This window comes from Conger conger, chromosome 8 (assembly GCF_963514075.1).
Source record: "Conger conger chromosome 8, fConCon1.1, whole genome shotgun sequence".
Taxonomy (NCBI): Eukaryota; Metazoa; Chordata; class Actinopteri; order Anguilliformes; family Congridae; genus Conger; species Conger conger.
The window spans coordinates 29,413,992-29,433,451 of record NC_083767.1 but is presented as its reverse complement, the minus strand read 5'-3'; the positions used below and the strand labels follow the sequence as shown (position 1 = coordinate 29,433,451).

Sequence of the window (19,460 nt, the reverse complement as noted above, 5' to 3'; positions counted from 1 at the left end):
ACCCTATTGTCACATCTGCAACACTGTCTTTATTTATAGCTATAAATTCAGTCAACTTGGTTTTTAATTGTGCCAAAAATTCGTCGTTGCTTAACAAGGTGACTTTAAACCTCCATCTGGAGGCCCTGTTTTTGATACTGCCATAATTAAAGGTGGATATGATAGGGTTATGGTCAGATAAGTGTCTGGACAGAAAATCTATTGAATTTACCGAAGGCAGCAAACTAGAAGATACCAGGACATAGTCTATTCGAGAGAACATCTTATGTCTTGAGGAGAAGAAGGTATAGTCTTTAACAGATGGATTATGTATCCTCCATACATCAGTTAGATTCAAGTCCGCTATCAAGCGATTAAGTGCTTTAGAAGCTGCTTCTTGAGAGCCCGCTAACACTGAGGATGACTTATCAAGGTTATTGTCTACAACCGCATTCATGTCTGAACCAATATATAATTGGTAATCATTGAGCTTCAGTAATTGTGCAGTAATCGAGGGGAAAAATTCTGTGTTGTGAATGGTTGGGGCATATATGCTGACGAATGCAACCTTTTCCCCCTGAATAGACACACAGCAAAATGCTATACGTCCCTCCACGTCAGAGCCAATTTTTTCAATTGATGCATTAATATTTCGTCTCATTAATATCATAACTCCTTTTGTACGAGTACCATCAGCCGATGCCACAACTGGCTTATAGAATCGGTTCTGAACCCTGGAAACATCATTAGGTCTTAGGTGTGTCTCTTGCAATAGCGCAATGTCTATCTTCTTCCTGCATAGGAAATCTAATACCTTGGAACGCTTATATGGGGAGTTTAGTCCCCTAACGTTAAATGAAACAATATTGAAATGTTCTGGTCTACCTGTATTGCAAATATTCCCTTGGATTTGTAGTCGTGAGTTGGTGGAGTTCTGAGTTACCCCCCTCCCACAACCACCCCCCCTCCCTCTCACCCCTTTACCTTGTAACATCTGTGAGCGTCACTCTGCAATGTCTAACACTGAGCACTAACTGCCCCCCCTAGCACCAAAAGAAAAATTAAATTGGTTCTCAAAAATACGAGTAAAAGCAAACCAAACAAATAATATCAGGTCTCGCCCATCAAGTTGTAAAACTGCAACTGGAATCATCCCTGTCTCAGAAGCACCACAGCACAGCCTCCTTGAGCCATATTATTCCCAAGACAACAACGACCCCCAGTGGTGCAAGAAATTATAAAGTTATCCAAAACGAATAAACGTTCTCCAATCTCCCACCCCACCCGCAATATAGAGTAACATCTGGGTGTGTTGAGCAATATCTTAAAATAAAATATATAACAGTAACTCTCAAGAAGAAAAACAAATTCACACCTTATTCAACCAGAGAGGTGCATCCAGTCAGTTAAAATATGCAAGAAAACAAAATATTCAACGTCACCCATACGATGTACCATGTCCGTGTCTGCGTGCGGGTGCAGGCTAGCCAAAACAAATCAAGTCCGCCTCCTCTCACTCAATGTCCCCGGATTCCACTCCCTGTCCTCCCGCACCGAGCAGATCCGCCAGGGCTTCCTCCGCCTCTCCTGCCGAGTCAAACGACATCCTCTTGCCCTTATAATTCACTTTCAGGATCGCCGGGTATATCAGGAACGAGTCGATCCCTCTCCCCCAAAGCGTAGCACGGATCTCCCTGTATGCCTGCCGTTCCTTCGTCGTCCCGGTGCTGTAGTCGGCGTAGAATTGCAGCCGGATGCCGTCCTGCGTGGGTCCGGCCTTTCGTGCCCCGTCAACGATAGCCTGTCGATCGGTGTAACGCAGGAGCCTGAAGATCATGGTTCGTGGTCTCGAAGGGTTGTTGGAGAAAATCCGGTGTGCTCTATCGATCTCCAATGGGGGTGCCGGATCGTCACCTTCAGCACCCATCGGTAAATTAACGAGCCGCACATTATTCCTCCTGGATCTATCCTCTAAGTCATTGAGCTTTCTTTGTAACTTAGTCAGCTCCGACATGCAGGAGGTTGTATTCTTCTCGTTCTTACGCACGTTAGCCTGGAGGCCGTCCATCTTTTCAAAGACTGTGCCGAATTTTTTATCATGTATATCCAACTGTTCTTTTAACACACGGAGGATATTACCATTCTCTGTCATTTTCTTCACTATGGGGTCGAGGGCCTTTTTGAGCGAGCCCTCCAGCATGACGGCTACTGTTTCAGCCATTGTTTCACGTAGCGAGCCCAGCTCCTTAGCTAGCGTTTCTTGAATAAGCTTAGCCATTTCTCTGGCTGCATGGGGTGGAGAATCTGGCGGTTCATCACGGCGGCGACCGCCCATTCCTCCCCTAGTCTGATTTTTCTTGTCAGCCATGGCTTTGGACAACTTTTCTCCTAAGTCTAACTCAATTTAGTTTACTCTGTGAGCCCCAACAAACATGAAAGAAGCGCTCAGTGTCGTGTCGCCATTTTGCCTCGCGCCTCACCGGAACTTCCCGTTTAATGCATTTTGAGTTTTCCAGTTTAGCAGGATGAGTTAAGGCGATGAGTATCGGTTTTGAATTTTGGATTGGTGGTTTTATTAATGAGAGATCTCCGAGTAGGCAGAGCGACAGAGATACTGGAATGCTGCAACTCATAAAGAGAAATTCTTTTGATAACTTCTTGCCAGAAACGTTGAGTTGGTGGACATAGCCAGGTGGAGTGGAGGTAATTGTCTGGTGTGTTTAGTGTGCAGCGTGAGCATGCGTCGGAGTCTGTGAGTCCCATCCTATACATCTTGTGTTGAGTGATATGAGTTGAGTGATATGAGCTTCCTGCAGATTTGGGTCCAGAATTCGGTTTCGGCGGTAAATGACAGGTATTTTTCCCATGCTTTGATTGGGATGGAAATTGTTCAGTCTATGGTGGATATATCATTTTGAAAGAATTTTCCTTGGGTTGGAGTTTTTGCTGATTTCTTCTACTAGTGGGGGTGGGAGTAAATTGTTATTTGATGTATTGATTTTAGAACAGACTTTAATGGGAGGTATTGAAGGTATTTTTTGTTGAGCAGAAATCAGGCTTGTGCCATATTGGAGTGTTTTTTCAGGGTTTCATTGTAGATTTGAAGATATTGTTGATTTTCCACCAGGCTGTCAGGGTTGTTGAAATTACAGTGTTACTAAAGCAATTATGCTGTTTGTGTTGTTGAGAAATGGTAAATCAGAGATTTTGTCCAATTTATAGCGCAGTTGGAAATGTTGGAGGATGAATTAATGAGCTTGATAGTTTCTTGTAGAGTTTGATGGTTCTTGTAGATTAAGCAACACTTCATCCGTGTATAGGCTAATCTTGGGGTTTGGATTCCCTTGATGTTGATGTTTTGACGTATTGCAGCGGCAAGGGGTTCGATGAACAGAGCAAAAAGTGATGGAGAGAGTGGGCATCCTTGCCTGGTACCCCTGTGCAGTGTGAAACTCTGTGATGTTAATCTGTTAGTAACAGATGTGGCCATTGGTGAACTGCACAGAATTCTTATCCAGTGAATGAACGATTCTCTGAAACCAAATTTGTGTTGCGTTCCAAATAAGAACTTTCAGTTTACTGTATCAAAAGCTTTTTCTGCGTCTAATTATACAATTAGTGTTTTCAATTTGTTTTGTTATGATACATGAATTAAATAAAATAATCTGCACATGCTATTTGATGAGTGTCGGCCTTGACACTTGATGAATCCGGTTTTATCTGGATGAATTAGTGATGAGTTAACGGTTTCCATTCTGGTGGCTAGTGCTTTACTGATAATTTTTAGGTTTGTGTTGATGAGTGATAGGGGGCGGTAGCTGGAGCAGAGAGTTGGATCTTTATCAGGTTTCAGTAGTACTGAGATGAGAGCTGTGAGGAGGAATTGTTTAAATATGTTTAATATTAAGGACCAGTATAAAAAGTAGTGAGATTGTGAGATTGTATTCCAAAAATGTGTACAGAACTCGGCAGGAAAGCCATCAGGTCCTGGGGCTTTATTGTTTTCCATCTTATTGAGTGCTGTATGGAGTTCCTTGGGTGTTAACGGTGTGTCGTGTTAGTCTGCTTGTTCTTTATTATGTTGGGGTAATTCTATGTTATCAAGGAAGGTGCTAATATCTGTTGAGTCAGGATCCTTGTCAGGGGTGTATAATTTGCTGTAAAATTCACAAAATGTGTCATTCATTTATTTAGGTGTTTGCATGGTCTTCCCGACTGAGTTCTTTATGACTAGTATAACTGATTTGTCTTGGTTTCATTTGAGTTGGTTTGCCAGATATTTCCCTGATTTGTTATCAGAATTATCATGTCTGAGTCTTTGTATCAGGAATTGGGTTTTTTTGTTCATGAGATTGTTTAACTGTGCTTTAGTTTCTGTTCTTTCTTGGCTTGCTCTGTGGGGTTTTTAGCATAAGGGTCATTCGGTGCTTTAATTTTTTTTGTTCCATTTCTTTCGAGTTCCTTTTCCTGTTTTTTCTTGTATGATGAGTATGTTATAATTATTCCTCTTATTATACCACCTTTGCAGTTTCCCAAAGTACAGTGGATGAGATTTCTGGAGAATCGTTTATTTCCATGAAGGATGCTCACTCTCTTGTGAAAATTGTATTGAATTCAGGATCGTTAAGCAAAGAAGTGTTAAATCTCCATCTGGAGATGGGTTGATTGAGTTGTTTGCTGTTTTAATTAAATGATACAGGGGCATGATCACTAATTATGATGGGATGAATTTTGGAATTTGAAATATGGGTTATAATTGAGTTACTGGTGAGAAAAAAGTCAATATCAGAGAATGAATCATGGGGCGCCAACTGTCGCCAAGACCAAAATCACTTATGTATTGTTTTAATGTTTAATTGTAATGTCTTGAAGACACTGGTGCACCATTAGTCATTTTGGTGTTGATCTCGTCACGCAGTTCTCGTGAGGTCTTTCTTCGGTCCTTAAGACTGAGAATTTTGAGATGCTTCACTTGTCTGTCTGAAAGTTTCTTTTTTCTACCTCTCCCCTTTCGGTTCTGGTGTGAATTGGTGGCATCCTGGCAGTCTAAAATGTACTTTACAGTGCTTGGACTGCATCTCAAGTCCTTGGCTATGCGGCGGTAACTCCAGCAGCATCAAAAAGGGCCTTTATTCGAACCCGTTGCTCACTCGTTAGCTCCTTCTTTACCTTAGCCATGTTCAAAGAGCAACATGTGCTTCAAGACTACTTCTAGAGGCTTTGAATTTATACCAATTGGTGGTGTGGCCTCAGTGACAAAACCCTGATGTTACCAATCACTTAATGAGCAGGATAGGCCTTGTACATTCAAAATAATCACACAGCTGTGTCCTAAGACTCTTGCATCACCATCAATTTAACCACGATCACACCTGACAATGATTATGCAGGTAATTTGGCTTCTTCTGTGAAGGAACATGATTGTGTGACATTGACAGTGAAATAGGCCTAGCTTGTTTTGTGTATGGGAAATTATGTAAATCTCGTTTTGATGGCTCTATTCTATTGTTTATAGAGCATAATGATGGCCAATTCAACAAAAACAACTGAAACCTCTTAAATATGCCAAGTGTTCTAATAATTTTGGCCACCACTGTACATTTAAAGTTCTGTTTTTATGTTGGCATATGGACAATTGTGTGTTTGGGGTGAGAGTGGTGATGTTGCAGTCGCGATAGAGGTGCCCGTCGACATAGAGCTTGTCCACAGTCAGTGCGACTCGTCTTCCATTCTCCCGAAATTGCCTCATGATTGGAAGAAGTTTTTTTTCTTCATTCTTGAATTTCTCTGGGATGTTGGTCCTTCATACCGTAGTAAGTCCCTTTGAGTTCCCTTCCTAAATTTTTTTTAGTTTATGGTGTCTGGTGGTAGTTTCAGGGATGACTGCATAAATTATGTTTGATTAATTCTTCTGGGTTATCTAGAGTTTGTTCGGGTATTCTGGAGAAAATCTAAGTATCGTGCATGTGTCATGTCTAGGAAACGACAGAGTCCAAAATTCCAATTTGTCGAAAAACATCTTCAGGTGGGAAAAGACACCACGGCAGCAAGCTGTTCGGGAAAATCAGACTTTATTTAGCACAAGTGCATAAAGCCGGACCAAAAACATGGACCCGGACTTCCATTTTTACACCCATTTTACACCGTTAAAACATCATTCTGGCCAATCACCCACACTTCTTATCTTAAATCCTCCTAAACCATCAGCTGACTTGGCAGCGCTACCTTCCCAGTTCTGAAACCATTGTGGCGAATCGCTCTATTGATTTCCAAAACAAAAAAGGATTTTATTACATACATCTTGCTTTGTAGGCTGTATTTTTAACAAAATGGAATCATTCACATAGGAATCACGTAAAACACGGTGCTATTCACTGTATAGTGTTTTCCAGAACCTTCTACGACCTATAGATCATTTTTGGTACTTTTTGCAGCATAATAATCATTTTTGGTACTTTCCACTTCATATTAATTATTTTACTCAACTTTAGATTACACATGGGTCACTTATGCACTTCTAACACAAACTTATCAGCAGTAAATCATTGAACATATACAGACATACTAAACATTTGATTACCATTCTCTTCTAACATTAATAAGATTAATGTTCTATGTTCATTTGATTGGATAACAAGCAGCGTACATGTGATATATTGATTATAAGCCACTTACATATAGATACACTTCTGGCATGAATCATTAAGAGTTTTGGAGAAATCAGTTGTACAGTCATATCAGACACCCAACGTCCTTGACTGTCTGGTCTACACAGTTCAAGACGGCGCCCCCCCCCCCCCCCAGCTGGCTGCTGTGTAATTCTAGCGCAATTTTGCAGTCAATCAGTTTGAAACTATACAGGGTACATATCATACTTTTATATGGATATATTGATCCACTTTTAGCATACATCGTCGAGAGTTTTGGAGGAACCAGCCTGCTCACTAAGGTGGAGTCTGATTTTGACTTGTGATTGTTTATCATGCTTTTAGGAGGGAGGGCTTTTGTTCTGTGAATTTTCCCTTACACATGCTGTGGCACTGGAGATCCAAGATAGTTTTTTTAAATTTTCGTTAGCAAGGTTTGTTAGGCTACTTCTGCTGATAGCGTTTTGATTGTTCCTTTTAGTTGGTTATTTTCTTGTTGAAGGGATACGATTTGTGGGAGAATTCAAGACTGGATTTCAGGTCTGCGTGTTGTAGTTCTAGTATTGAGAGTTTGTTATTGATGGATTGGAGTACACTGACCTTGATTTTGGTAGTTTCTTCCTCTGTCTCCGTCGACCAGTCTCGTCTTGGTTGCTTTCTGCTGGGTTCTGCTGCCATGTCCAGATTATAAAAGTAGTCGTCAATAAGGGTAAATACCAGGGTTGAAGAGGTAGATAATCCAATGTATGAAAATATCCTAGCGAAAGTTTTGTTTGCGGTGTTTCTGTTTGCTAGAAGTTTAGGAGGACGTCGCCATGTTTCATTTCACCTGCTGTCTCGCGATCTTCTCAGGGCAATATCATCGAGCATGACCTGCTTCCATGTATTGTACTGGTGACATTTTCCTACATGTTAGTTTGCCAGTGCCCACACTATTAATTCTGGTCAAATCCCCAACTCCATTTGTAGAAATGCAGCCATAAACTTGGAAGCAACCTCCACTATGCTTCACTGTTGCCTGCAGACACTCATTGTTGTACTGCCCTCCAGCCCTTTGGTGAACAAACTGCCTTCTACTACAGCCAAATATTTCACATTTTGACTCATCAGTCCAGAGAACCTGCTGCCATTTTTCTGCACCCCAGTTCCTGTGTTTTTGTGCATAGTTTAGTCGCTTGGCCTTGATTCCACGTCGGAGGTATGGCTATTTGGCCACAATTCTTCCATGAAGACCACTTCTGACCAGACTTTTCCACACAGTAGATGGGTATACCTGGGTCCCACTGGTTTCTGCCAATTCTGAGCTGATGGCACCGCTGGACATCTTCTGATTGTGAAGGGAAGTAAGCATGATATGTCTTTCATCTGCTGCACCAAGTTTCCTTGGCCGACCACTGCGTCTGTGGTCCTCAACGTTGCCCATTTCTTTGTGCTTCTTCAACAAAGCTTGGACATCTGGAAACCTCTGTCTGCCTTGAAATTTCTGCCTGGCAGGGATCTTGCTGATGCAGTATAACTACCTTGTGTCTTGTTGCTGTGCTCAGTCTTGCCATGGTGTATGACTTCTGACATTAAACTGTCTTCAGCAACCTCACCTTGGAGTTTGGCTGGTCGTCACCCAGTTTTAACCCTCCTACACAGCTTCTGTTTCAGTTTCTGTTTCAGTTAATGATTGTGTTTCAACCTACTTATTAAATTGATGATCATTAGCTCACCTGATTTTATGCAAGTGTACCTAGGAGAATTGATACTGGTTTGAAGGCAAAGGGTGGTCACACCAAATATTGATTTGATTTAGATCACTCACTTTGCATTTTTCATTCATTCATTATCCTAACCCGCTTATCCTGAACAGGGTCGCAGGGGGGCTGGAGCCTATCCCAGCATACATTGGGCGAAAGGCACACACCATTCACACCATTCACTCACACACTCATACACTCATACCTATGGGCAATTTAGACTCTCCAATCAGCCTAACCTGCATGTCTTTGGACTGTGGGAGGAAACCGGAGTACCCGGAGGAAACCCACACAGACACTGGGAGAACATGCAAACTCTGCATAGAGAGGCCCTGGCCGACGGGGATTCGAACCCAGGACCTCCTTGCTGTGAGGCGGCAGTGCTACCCACTGCACCATCCGTGCCGCCACACTTTGCATTTTGTTCATTGATAAAAATAAACTATTAACATTTCTATTTTTGAAAGCATTCTTACTTTAGAGCATTTTTTCACACCTGCCTAAAACTTTTGCACAGTACTGTATGTTATGTGTAGCCTTAGATGGGTATTATATTGTTCTTAGCAGAAACCAAAGCGGATTTTGGTTTTATTCAATAAAGAATGTATGATTTTCATTAATTATTCTAATTGTCGGCTTCTTAAAGCATTTAATCTTAAAATCTGGTATACTTTAGTAGAGTTAATAGTAGAGTTTGTACATGTTGGTTGATTCCACCAGTTTACTGTAGATTGATCAATCAAGCAATTGAATTGATAATTATCATTCTTAATCATAATTTATTTAAATCACATAAAATATATTTTATATGTAGGTTAAGTGAGGGGTTCTAGAATGCAATACCACTTCAGTATTGAGTGCTGAACAACTTAACAAGGATATTGTTTGTTGGAACCACTGGATTCAGAAAATAAACATATTACTTGATCTTTTTTCTCAAATGCTAAGGTTATCTTTAGGTCCTTTACAGCTTACATTTTCATGTGAATACTCAACATGATAATCTGGTTAAAGCTGGAAAATATAGCTGAAGTAGTTTCTGTATCAAATCAAATGAATTGCCCCATAGTATAAAATTTTTTAGGTGGTGGTAGGCAATGATGAGGAATAGAAATTCTGAAAATGTGTGCTTCATACTTCATTTTTGTGCTAGAGACTTCAAAAATTTAGAGGGACATCACTTAAAAGTGCCGAATTTCATTACATTTAATTGTATAAATAGCCATAATTCTACAAGCAAACTGCCAAATCATTGGATATTTGGTCTTTTGGGGGTAATTAGTGTGTAGAATTCATCTACTGTCATAAACATTTTAATCGATCTCATTTAAGTGTAGTTAAAATAAATAACACAAGCAGAAGGTATTTTGTGTCATCATTGAATGTTGAATCCTTTGCTTATTGCTCAGACCCTTAGATCTTACCTGGTGATGTATATCAGTTGCTTGTGCAGACAGAATGTTTTGGTGTTGAAGATGTAAAGGCATTTTGGACCTTCCAAGGTGTCTGGACCAAAGTAAGCAAACTAAAATGATATAAAATGTAAGAGTTTTGGCTGATGCTGTTTGTGTACACATCTGTTCTAGTTTCCCTTCCTGTTGAATATGAAGGCTTGCTGAATGATCTCTGCACACAGATTGTCTGCAAAACAGCATTCAGTCACTGGGATGAAGGTGAGCATGACTCTCAATATGCAGAGTGACTTTTGCCTCTAGAGGGTGCCATAGGACAGCCAATCTCATGGACACTCCAGAATCGGTCCAATACAGAGGAATTCTGTTCTGCAAATTATAGTGGAAACATGCCATTTGGCATGATTGTAGCTTTGACCTTTAGAAAACTTAAATTTTTAAAAATAATAATTATACTTCCCCCAGGGGCCCTCATTTGCATAATTCCAAAATGACCACTGCTAAAAATATTTACAGAAATATTTGCCAGACTCCATCTTCCAATCCCATGATGCTGCATTTGGGAGTTTGGGATTGTGTACAAGGCACTGACACCACACATGTCCACCTTGGTATACTGCTTGCAGAAGATGCTGTTTGAAAGCATCACTACTTGGAATCAGGTTTCCAAATTGACAACACTGGAATAAACAAATGTGTGTGTTAAAAAAACGGTAATGGATTGTATTAGAATGGATTAATCATTTATTTTTATTTTATTTATTTATTTATTTTTGATGGTACTTGCTATTCCTGTCTCCATGGGATGTGTGATTCCCCCTGCTGAAGCTGTTCTAGAATTCTACTATTTTACAGCTGTTGTTTATATATACAGTACTGTGCAGAAGTCTTAGGCACCCTAGACTTTATTATATATATGTTTATTTTTTTGTGTCATTTAGTATAAAAGAACACATTTGAGATTTCCAAATATTCATTTTCCAAAAGATTTAATTTTACAGAGACATTTGTGCATTTCATTTTAAAAAGTAACATTTTACTGTAAGCAATTGACTACTTTTTACATAAAAACTTGATCAAGGCTGCCTGAGATCAGAAGCAAGGAGCCAAGGAAAGTCAGCAGAAGAACTGTGGCAAGTTCTCCAACATGCTTGGAACAAACTCCCTGCTGATTGTTTTATAGAACTGCAGGACAGTGTTGGCTATCTCAGAGAAGTGATGCAGTTTTAACACCAAAGGGTGGTCACAAAAAATATTGATTTGATTCAGTTTTTAACTACTCTGCCAAATTACTCAAATGTATCGTAAAATGTATAGTATGTTTATTTAGGACCTTTCATTTAATTATTTATTTTATTATCTTATCTGTACAGAATATTATACAGGTGCCTAAGACTTTTGCACAGTACTGTATATTTAACTATCTTCAATCTTGCATGCATTGGATATCTCACCATTGAATTATGTTCAATATTGCTAAATATACAAGGAATGCAACAACGCTAGATATGACTGTGTATAACGGGTATGAGGCAATACCATCTGTATTGTTAGCAGCAAGCTACAGTTGAAGTCGGAAGTTGACATACACCTTATCACAGGTGTTGTTTTTCACAATTCCTGACATTTAATTTGAGTAAACATAGCCCTGTTTTAGGTCAGTTAGGATCAGAACTTTATTTTAAAAATGTGATATGTCTGAATAATAGTAGAGAGAATTATTTATTTCAGTTTTTATTTCTTTCATCACATTCCCAGTGGGTCAGATGTTTACATTCACTCTGTTAGTATCTTGTAACATTGCCTTTAAATTGTTTAACTTGGGTTAAATGTTTTGGGTAGCTTTCCACAAGCTTCTCACAAGAGGCTGGAAATTTGGCCTATTTTTCCTGACAGAACTGGTGTAACTGAGTCAGGATTGTAGACGCACATGCTTGTTCAGTTCTGCCCACAAGTTTACGATTGGATTGAGGTCAGGACTTTGTGATGGCCACTTCAATACCTTAAACTTCAAACTGTTGTCACAATTTTGGACGTATGCTTTGGGCCATTTTGAATAGCCGTTTGCGTCCAAACTTTAACTTCCTGGCTGATGTCTTATGATGTTGCTTCAATACATCCACATCATTTTCCTTCCTCGTGATGCCATCTATTTTATGAAGTGCACCAGTTCCTCCTGCAGCAAAGCACCCACATAACATCATGCTGCCAAACTTCACGTTTGGGATGGTGTTCTTCAGCTTGCAAGCCTCACCCTTTTTCCTCCATAACAATGGTCATTCCAGCTTATTTTGAATATACATATTATTATTTATACTCGCATACTATTATTTGTACAGACGAACGTGGTACCTCCAGGCACTTGCTCCCAAGGATGAAACAGACTTGTGGAGGTCCACAATTTCTTTTCTGAGGTCTTGGCCAATTTCTTTTCATTTTCCCATGATGTCAAGCAAAGAGAAACTGAGTTTGAAGGTAGGCCTTAAAACACATCCACAGGTACACCTCCAATTGACTCAAATAATGTAAATTAGCCTATCAGAGGTTTCTAAAGCCATGACATAATTTTCCAAGCTGTTTAAAGGCACAGTCAACTTAGTGTATGTAAACTTCTGACTCACTGGAATTGTGATATAATGAATTAAAAGTGAAAAAATCTGTCCGTAAACAATTGTTGGAAACATTACTTGTGTCATGCACAAAGTAGACTTGCCAACACTATAGTTTGCTAACATGAAATCTGTGGAGTGGTCAAAAATGAGTTTGAATTACTTCCAACCTAAGTGTTTGTAAACTTTCGACTTCAACTGTACCTACATGCACTGCCAATATTGTTTCAGTCAGTGTCAGCTAATGTGGTTCCAGTGGTGAAAACTGCTTGCGATATTCCTTGTTTTCAAAAACGTGTTACAAATGATCTGTTCCGATTCTAGCAGACATTGTAATGGACACCCATGATGTTTGTTTCAGGCTTGTACTGATCACGATATGCTAACATAAAGGTAAAACCACACAACTGTTATTGTCCACTTCACACGGTCGCAGCAATATAGTGTAATTTGGTCAAACCAAAGTTGTTAACATGACTAAGATTACTGACTTGTTTTCTCACTTGATCTCCCTAGAAACTTGATGGTCAATGGATAGGGATGTTAGGAGGAACACATGACAAAACAGTATTATTGTCTGATTCTTTTGAAACTTTTTCAGAGTGTTTATTCCGATATTTTAACCACTTATGAGTTGACTGATTATGCGATACATTGTAAATTGCAATCGCTATTCGTGCATTCATATTCTGCTTTGTGTAAGCCCATAGTTTGCTCATTGTGACAGGTTTAACAGTCTAACTGGATAGCGACTCAACTGTTACTACTTCAGAGGGGTGAATCACAAAGCATGAAACCCTTCCAAAACTGGTACATGCACTTATTACAAACCCGGAACAGCTGTTTTTACTTCTTTGAATTTAAATAAAATTAATAAAATTAATTTAATTTAATTAGTAATTCTGTTTTGCGTTTCCCCCCTGAGCATCTGGACATCTGCATAAATAAATGTTCACAGTGAGGACCGGCTTTGTAAAGAGTTATTTGGTGCTGTGTTTTGTGGAAAATAACTGCGTGTACTCTTAGGAAGAACAAGGTTTAAAAGAGTAACATGGTGGTTGAATGTGTCACTTGTCTTTAAACAAATGTGCATATTTTCATTATTATTCAGTCATTTAAATGTATTTTGAAACAAATTTTTCTAAGCCTAAATTTCCCACAATAAAAGTTCGCCCAAACTGTCCGGGCGTGTTAATGAGAACTGTCAATTAGCTATGACATGCCCCCACTTTCCTGTATGCCAGTGGTGCAAACTGTGGGTCACGAGTTGTACGGGAGGCTTAAGGGGAGTCGTTATCCTTGTGTGACGCACTACGAGGAGAACATTCAACCGGTTGAAAATAGGACGATACATTTTAAACGCTTACTTCTCCAAAACTAAAGAACAGACATATTTAACACTTTCATCGTGTTTCTTCAATCCCCTCTAGTGCAAATTACATATAAAACCTAGTGTGACCAACCACCATGTTCCTCTTTGAATAGTTACATAATTAGTATAATTGTTACACAATAACAGTCTGCGTCAACGGGTTAAGTATGAAATCTCTTTGATTAATTAGTATTTGTAAGTTTTCACTGATAGTGTGTATAACATGGCCTAAGACAGTTTAAGCCATTAAAACCTGTCCTGAATCGGCCTATAGCATTCGGACTGAATTTAAGGTGGACTGGCAATTATGAATAACAAGCTGCGAATAAGAAACCTTAAGCCTTGTGAAAAATTGATGGATTTTGAAGAACAAAATCGCTCTGCATTGAAACAACTCTGAAGTGTCGATGTGATTGGCACACTCTAGAGGCCAAATACTTTTTTGTGCTCAATTTGATGTTGCCTGGTGCAATTAAGCCAGTCAAGATGACCAGAAGGCAGGGTTTCCACTTTTAGAGAGTATTTCATAGGTTCCAGTACAAAGAAGATGCATTCATAATTCATAACGTATACTTTTACTTCACTACTTGTAGTGACTGTACTGCCCATGGGTGTTTTGAATGGCTTCAGTAGTATGCATATTTTTTGTGTCGGTCTCAAGTTGGTTGTGTGTGTGTGTGCACGCCAATATTAATGTGCTTGTGTGTACCTGTCTGTATTACAGTTCTATGCGTGTCTCTGGGGATGGGAATGAAGGATAAATGTCTTCCTGATCCTGTGGGGGTAGACTCTGCAGTCAGGACACTCACCACTGAGCTCCTCCTCCAGCTCCTCCCCCCACTACACACCACCCTGAACTGCCTGGAGCACTCAGGTAACCCCCCAACACACACACAAACACACACACACACACCCACACACGCCCACACGCGCGCACACACGCCCCCACACCCCCACACGCATACACACACTCACACACACACTTCTGCATCCCGTCCCCTTCCTCTCTCCCCTTCTTCCATATCTCTGTGACATCCCCGCCATCCCTTTCTCCTTCCTTTCCTTTCTTCTGCATCTCTCCATATTTTAATCTTTGAAACATCCTCTCTCTCCCACTTGCGGCTCAGGAATTTTGGGCCACAATCGTGCAATGTGACTGGTATGATCACAGACAATGGACGTCAAAACTAATTGCATGGCAGTACTTTACACCTGTAGTGCTCTATCCATGTGACCTTAAACACATTAGAGAACCTGTTCTATGAATGACTCAACATCATTTCTGTTTGTAATTTTTCCTGAAGACAGTTATCTAAGTTTTGGTATTTAAAATAATATCACTGTGGATTGCATTTTTTATTTGACAAATTGAACTTTACTGACTTTATTGTTAATGGTGAATTGGTTTCATTGTCATAGTCATATTTGAGTAGTTGCATATTTGCTGGGTTGATTTTCTGTAATATTTTCTAATTAGGGCCCAAGCACCGTAGGGTGCGAAGGACCCTATTGTTATTGTAAAGATTATTAGGGCCCAAGCACCGAAGGACCCTATTGTTATTGTAAAGATTATTATTATTAGGGCCCAAGCACCGTAGGGTGCGAAGGACCCTATTGTTATTGTAAAGATTATTATTATTATTAGGGCCCAAGGACCGTAGGGTGCGAAGGACCCTATTGTTATTGTAAAGATTATTAGGGCCCAAGCACCGTAGGGTGCGAAGGACCCTATTGTTATTGGAAGGATTATTATTATTATTAGGGCCCAAGCACCGTAGGGTGCGAAGGACCCTATTGTTATTGTAAAGATTATTATTAGGGCCCAAGCACCGTAGGGTGCGAAGGACCCTATTGTTATTGGAAGGATTATTATTATTATTATTATTATTATTATTAGGGCCCAAGCACCGTAGGGTGCGAAGGACCCTATTGTTATTGGAAGGATTATTATTATTATTAGGGCCCAAGCACCGTAGGGTGCGAAGGACCCTATTGTTATTGTAAAGATTATTATTATTATTAGGGCCCAAGCACCGTAGGGTGCGAAGGACCCTATTGTTATTGTAAAGATTATTAGGGCCCAAGCACCGTAGGGTGCGAAGGACCCTATTGTTATTGTAAAGATTATTATTATTATTAGGGCCCAAGCACCGTAGGGTGCGAAGGACCCTATTGTTATTGGAAGGATTATTATTATTATTATTATTATTATTATTATTATTATTATTATTAGGGCCCAAGCACCGTAGGGTGCGAAGGACCCTATTGTTATTGGAAGGATTATTATTATTATTAGGGCCCAAGCACCGTAGGGTGCGAAGGACCCTATTGTTATTGGAAGGATTATTATTATTAGGGCCCAAGCACCGTAGGGTGCGAAGGACCCTATTGTTATTGTAAAGATTATTATTATTATTATTATTATTCTTTCTCTTCCGTCAAATGGGCATTTTTGAGGGCCTTGCCATGGCTAAAAAGTATTGAAATTTTGCAGACACATCAGAAGTGGTGGCCGTCAGGATCTGTCAGATGCTCAGACCTGGGTGTGGCCGAGGGACTCCACAGCGCCCCCTTTGCGCTGCCCCCCCCCCCCCCCCCCCCCCCCCATTGCATTGTTGTCTATTGTGGGCAGGCACTTTGAGCTACATGAACCTAATTTGGTAGGCATTTGTGGCTCCTCAATTGAAACACATTTGTCATTCGCATTGATGCAAATATGCGAACAGGAAGTCAGCCATTTTGAATTTTGTGCGTTTTCACATGTACTACACTTTTAAGTACTCCTCCTAGGCGGTTCATCGCATTCACACCAAATGTGGTAAGAATGGTGTCAAGATAGTCATGATTCTAAATTGCCAGGATATTTTTGATATCTCAAACGGTATGGTCATGGCGAGGCGTACAATTTTTATGTCACGCCGCGCCAAAAGGAAGTGGCCATAATTTTGTGGTTTACATCGTCTGATCTGGCTGATATTTTACAAATATGTTCATTGTGTGAGTATACTCACATCCATGTCCCAAGAAGAAGTCAATGTTATAGCGCCACCATCTGGCAACAGGAAGTGAGGTTTTTATTATATTTGTATGTGTTCCTGCTAGGGTATTCATCACATTCACACCAAATGTAGTGAGCATGATCTTAGGATAGGCCTGACCCTAAAAGCCAAACGGATTTTTGATATCTCAAACGGTTTGGCAATGGCGAGGCGTACAATACACACGTTATGAGCAAAAACAGGAAGTGGGTTTAATTCCGTTCTACATCGTCTGATTGGGCTGATATTTTACAGATACATTCACTGTTGGAGTGCAATCACATCCATATCCACATACATCTGGGCGTGGCTACGCAGCGCCCCCTATGGTTCTTTTCTAATATTGTGGACATGTACTTTCACGAAAATTCACCGAATATGGTATGCATATGGGTCTCCTCAAGACACACACATTTCTCATTTGCATCCCTTAACTTTTCCAAACAGGAAGTGAGCTATTCTGGATTTTGTGTGTTTTTAAGTGTTTTTTCACGTACCAAACTCTGAAATACTCCTCCTAGGGGGGTTCATCACATTCACACCAAATGTGGTGAGAATGGTCTCAGGATAATCTTGATGCTAAATTGAAAGGATATTTCTGATAGGTCAAACAGTACGGCTATGGCGAGGCGTACAATTTGAGGTCTCGCCGCGGCAACAGGAAGTGGTCGTAATTTCATTCTAGATGGTCTGATCTGGTTGATATTACACAGATATGTTCGTTGTGGGAGTGTAATCACATCCATATCCCAAAAATGACTCAATGTTATAGCGCCACCATCTGGCAACAGGAAGTGGCCTTAATTTTACTCGACATCTTCCGATGTGGCCGAAAATTTAGAAATATGTATATTGTTGGAGTGTAATTAAATCCATATTCCAAAAATGACTCAATGTTATAGCGCCACCATCTGGAAACTAGAACATTGAATTGACCTTCATTTCACTCAACATCTTCCAATGTGGCTGAAAATTTTGAAATAGGTTTATTATTGGAGTGCAATCAAATTCAAAAACCATACACGGCTCAATACTATAGCGCCACCATCTGGCAACAGGAAGTGAGTGTTATATCATTGATGCATTCCAATAGCAACACCAACATCTTCATTGATCAAAGGGGAATTCCTGTGCACACTATACGTTGCCAAGGAAGGTGATTATTTCCAAAGTGTGTACATATTGTGAAACATGTCATTGGCACAACTATGCCACCAAGGCGGTTGCGCCCATGGTGCTTGGGCCCGTTCATTGCTGCTTGCAGCTATATTTATTATTATTATTATTATTATTATTATTATTATTATTAGGGCCCAAGCACCGTAGGGTGCGAAGGACCCTATTGTTATTGGAAGGATTATTATTATTATTATTATTATTATTATTCTTTCTCTTCCGTCAAATGGGCATTTTTGAGGGCCTTGCCCTGGCTAAAAAGTCTTGATATTTTGCAGACACATCAGAAGTGGTGGCCGTCAGGATGGATCAGATGCTCAGACCTGGGTTTGGCCGAGGGACTCCACAGCGCCCCCTATTGCGCTGACCCCCCCCCCCCCCCCCTGCATTGTTGTCTATTGTGGGCAGGCACTTTGAGCTACCTTCACCAAATTTAGTACGCATATAGCACTCCTCGCACCAAACACATTTCTAATTCGCATTGATGCAAATATGCGAACAGGAAGTCAGCCATTTTGAATTTTGTGCGTTTTCACATGTACTACACTTTTAAATACTCCTCCTAGGCGGTTCATCGCATTCACACCAAATGGGGTAAGAATGGTCTCAACATACTCATGATTCTAAATTGGCAGGATATTTTTGATATCTCAAACGGTATGGTCATGGCGAGGCGTACAATTTTTATGTCACGCCGCGCCAAAAGGAAGTGGCCATAATTTTGTGGTTTACATCGTCTGATCTGGCTGATATTTTACAAATATGTTCATTGTGTGAGTATACTCACATTCATGTCCCAAGAAGAAGTCAATGTTATAGCGCCACCATCTGGCAACAGGAAGTGAGGTTTTTATCATATTTGTATGTGTTCCTGCTAGGGTATTCATCACATTCACACCAAATGAAGTCAGCATGATCTTAGGATAGTCCTGACCCTAAAAGCCAAACGGATTTTTGATATCTCAAATGGTTTGGCAATGGCGAGGCGTACAATACACACGTTACGAGCGAAAACAGGAAGTGGGCTTAATTCCGTTCTACATTGTCTGATTGGGCTGAAATTTTACAGATATATTCACTGTTGGAGTGCAATCACATCCATATCCACATACATCTGGGCGTGGCTACGCAGCGCCCGCTATGGTTCTTTTCTAATATTGTGGACATATACTTTCACGTAAATTCACCGAATATGGTATGCATATGGGTCTCCTCAAGACACACACATTTCTCATTTGCATCCCTAAACGTTTCTAAACAGGAAGTGAGCTATTCTGGATTTTGTGTGTTTTTAAGTGTTTTTACACGTACCAAACTCTGAAATACTCCTCCTAGGGAGTTCATCACATTCACACCAAATGTGGTGAGAATGGTCTCTGGATAATCCTGATGCTAAATTGAAAGGATATTTCTGATATGTCAAACGGTACGGCTATGGCGAGGCGTACAATTTGAGGTCTCGCCGTGGCAACAGGAAGTGTTCGT

The 19,460-nt window shown here is 40.2% G+C and overlaps 1 protein-coding gene across 3 annotated transcripts in view; it reads left to right on the top strand.

Annotated features, from left to right (window-relative positions):
- The window catches only part of ccdc142 (coiled-coil domain containing 142), a 64,306-nt gene that overhangs the window by 25,410 nt on the left and 19,436 nt on the right, over positions 1–19,460 (top strand). For 2 of the 3 annotated variants that reach the window (XM_061252456.1, XM_061252455.1), the window contains exons 6-7: positions 9,955–10,041; positions 14,486–14,635. The exons of the other annotated variant lie outside the window; for it this stretch is intronic. In XM_061252456.1, coding sequence (XP_061108440.1) covers positions 9,955–10,041; positions 14,486–14,635 — 237 coding nt within the window. The remainder of the gene's footprint in view (positions 1–9,954; positions 10,042–14,485; positions 14,636–19,460) is intronic. 3 annotated transcript variants of the gene reach the window in all.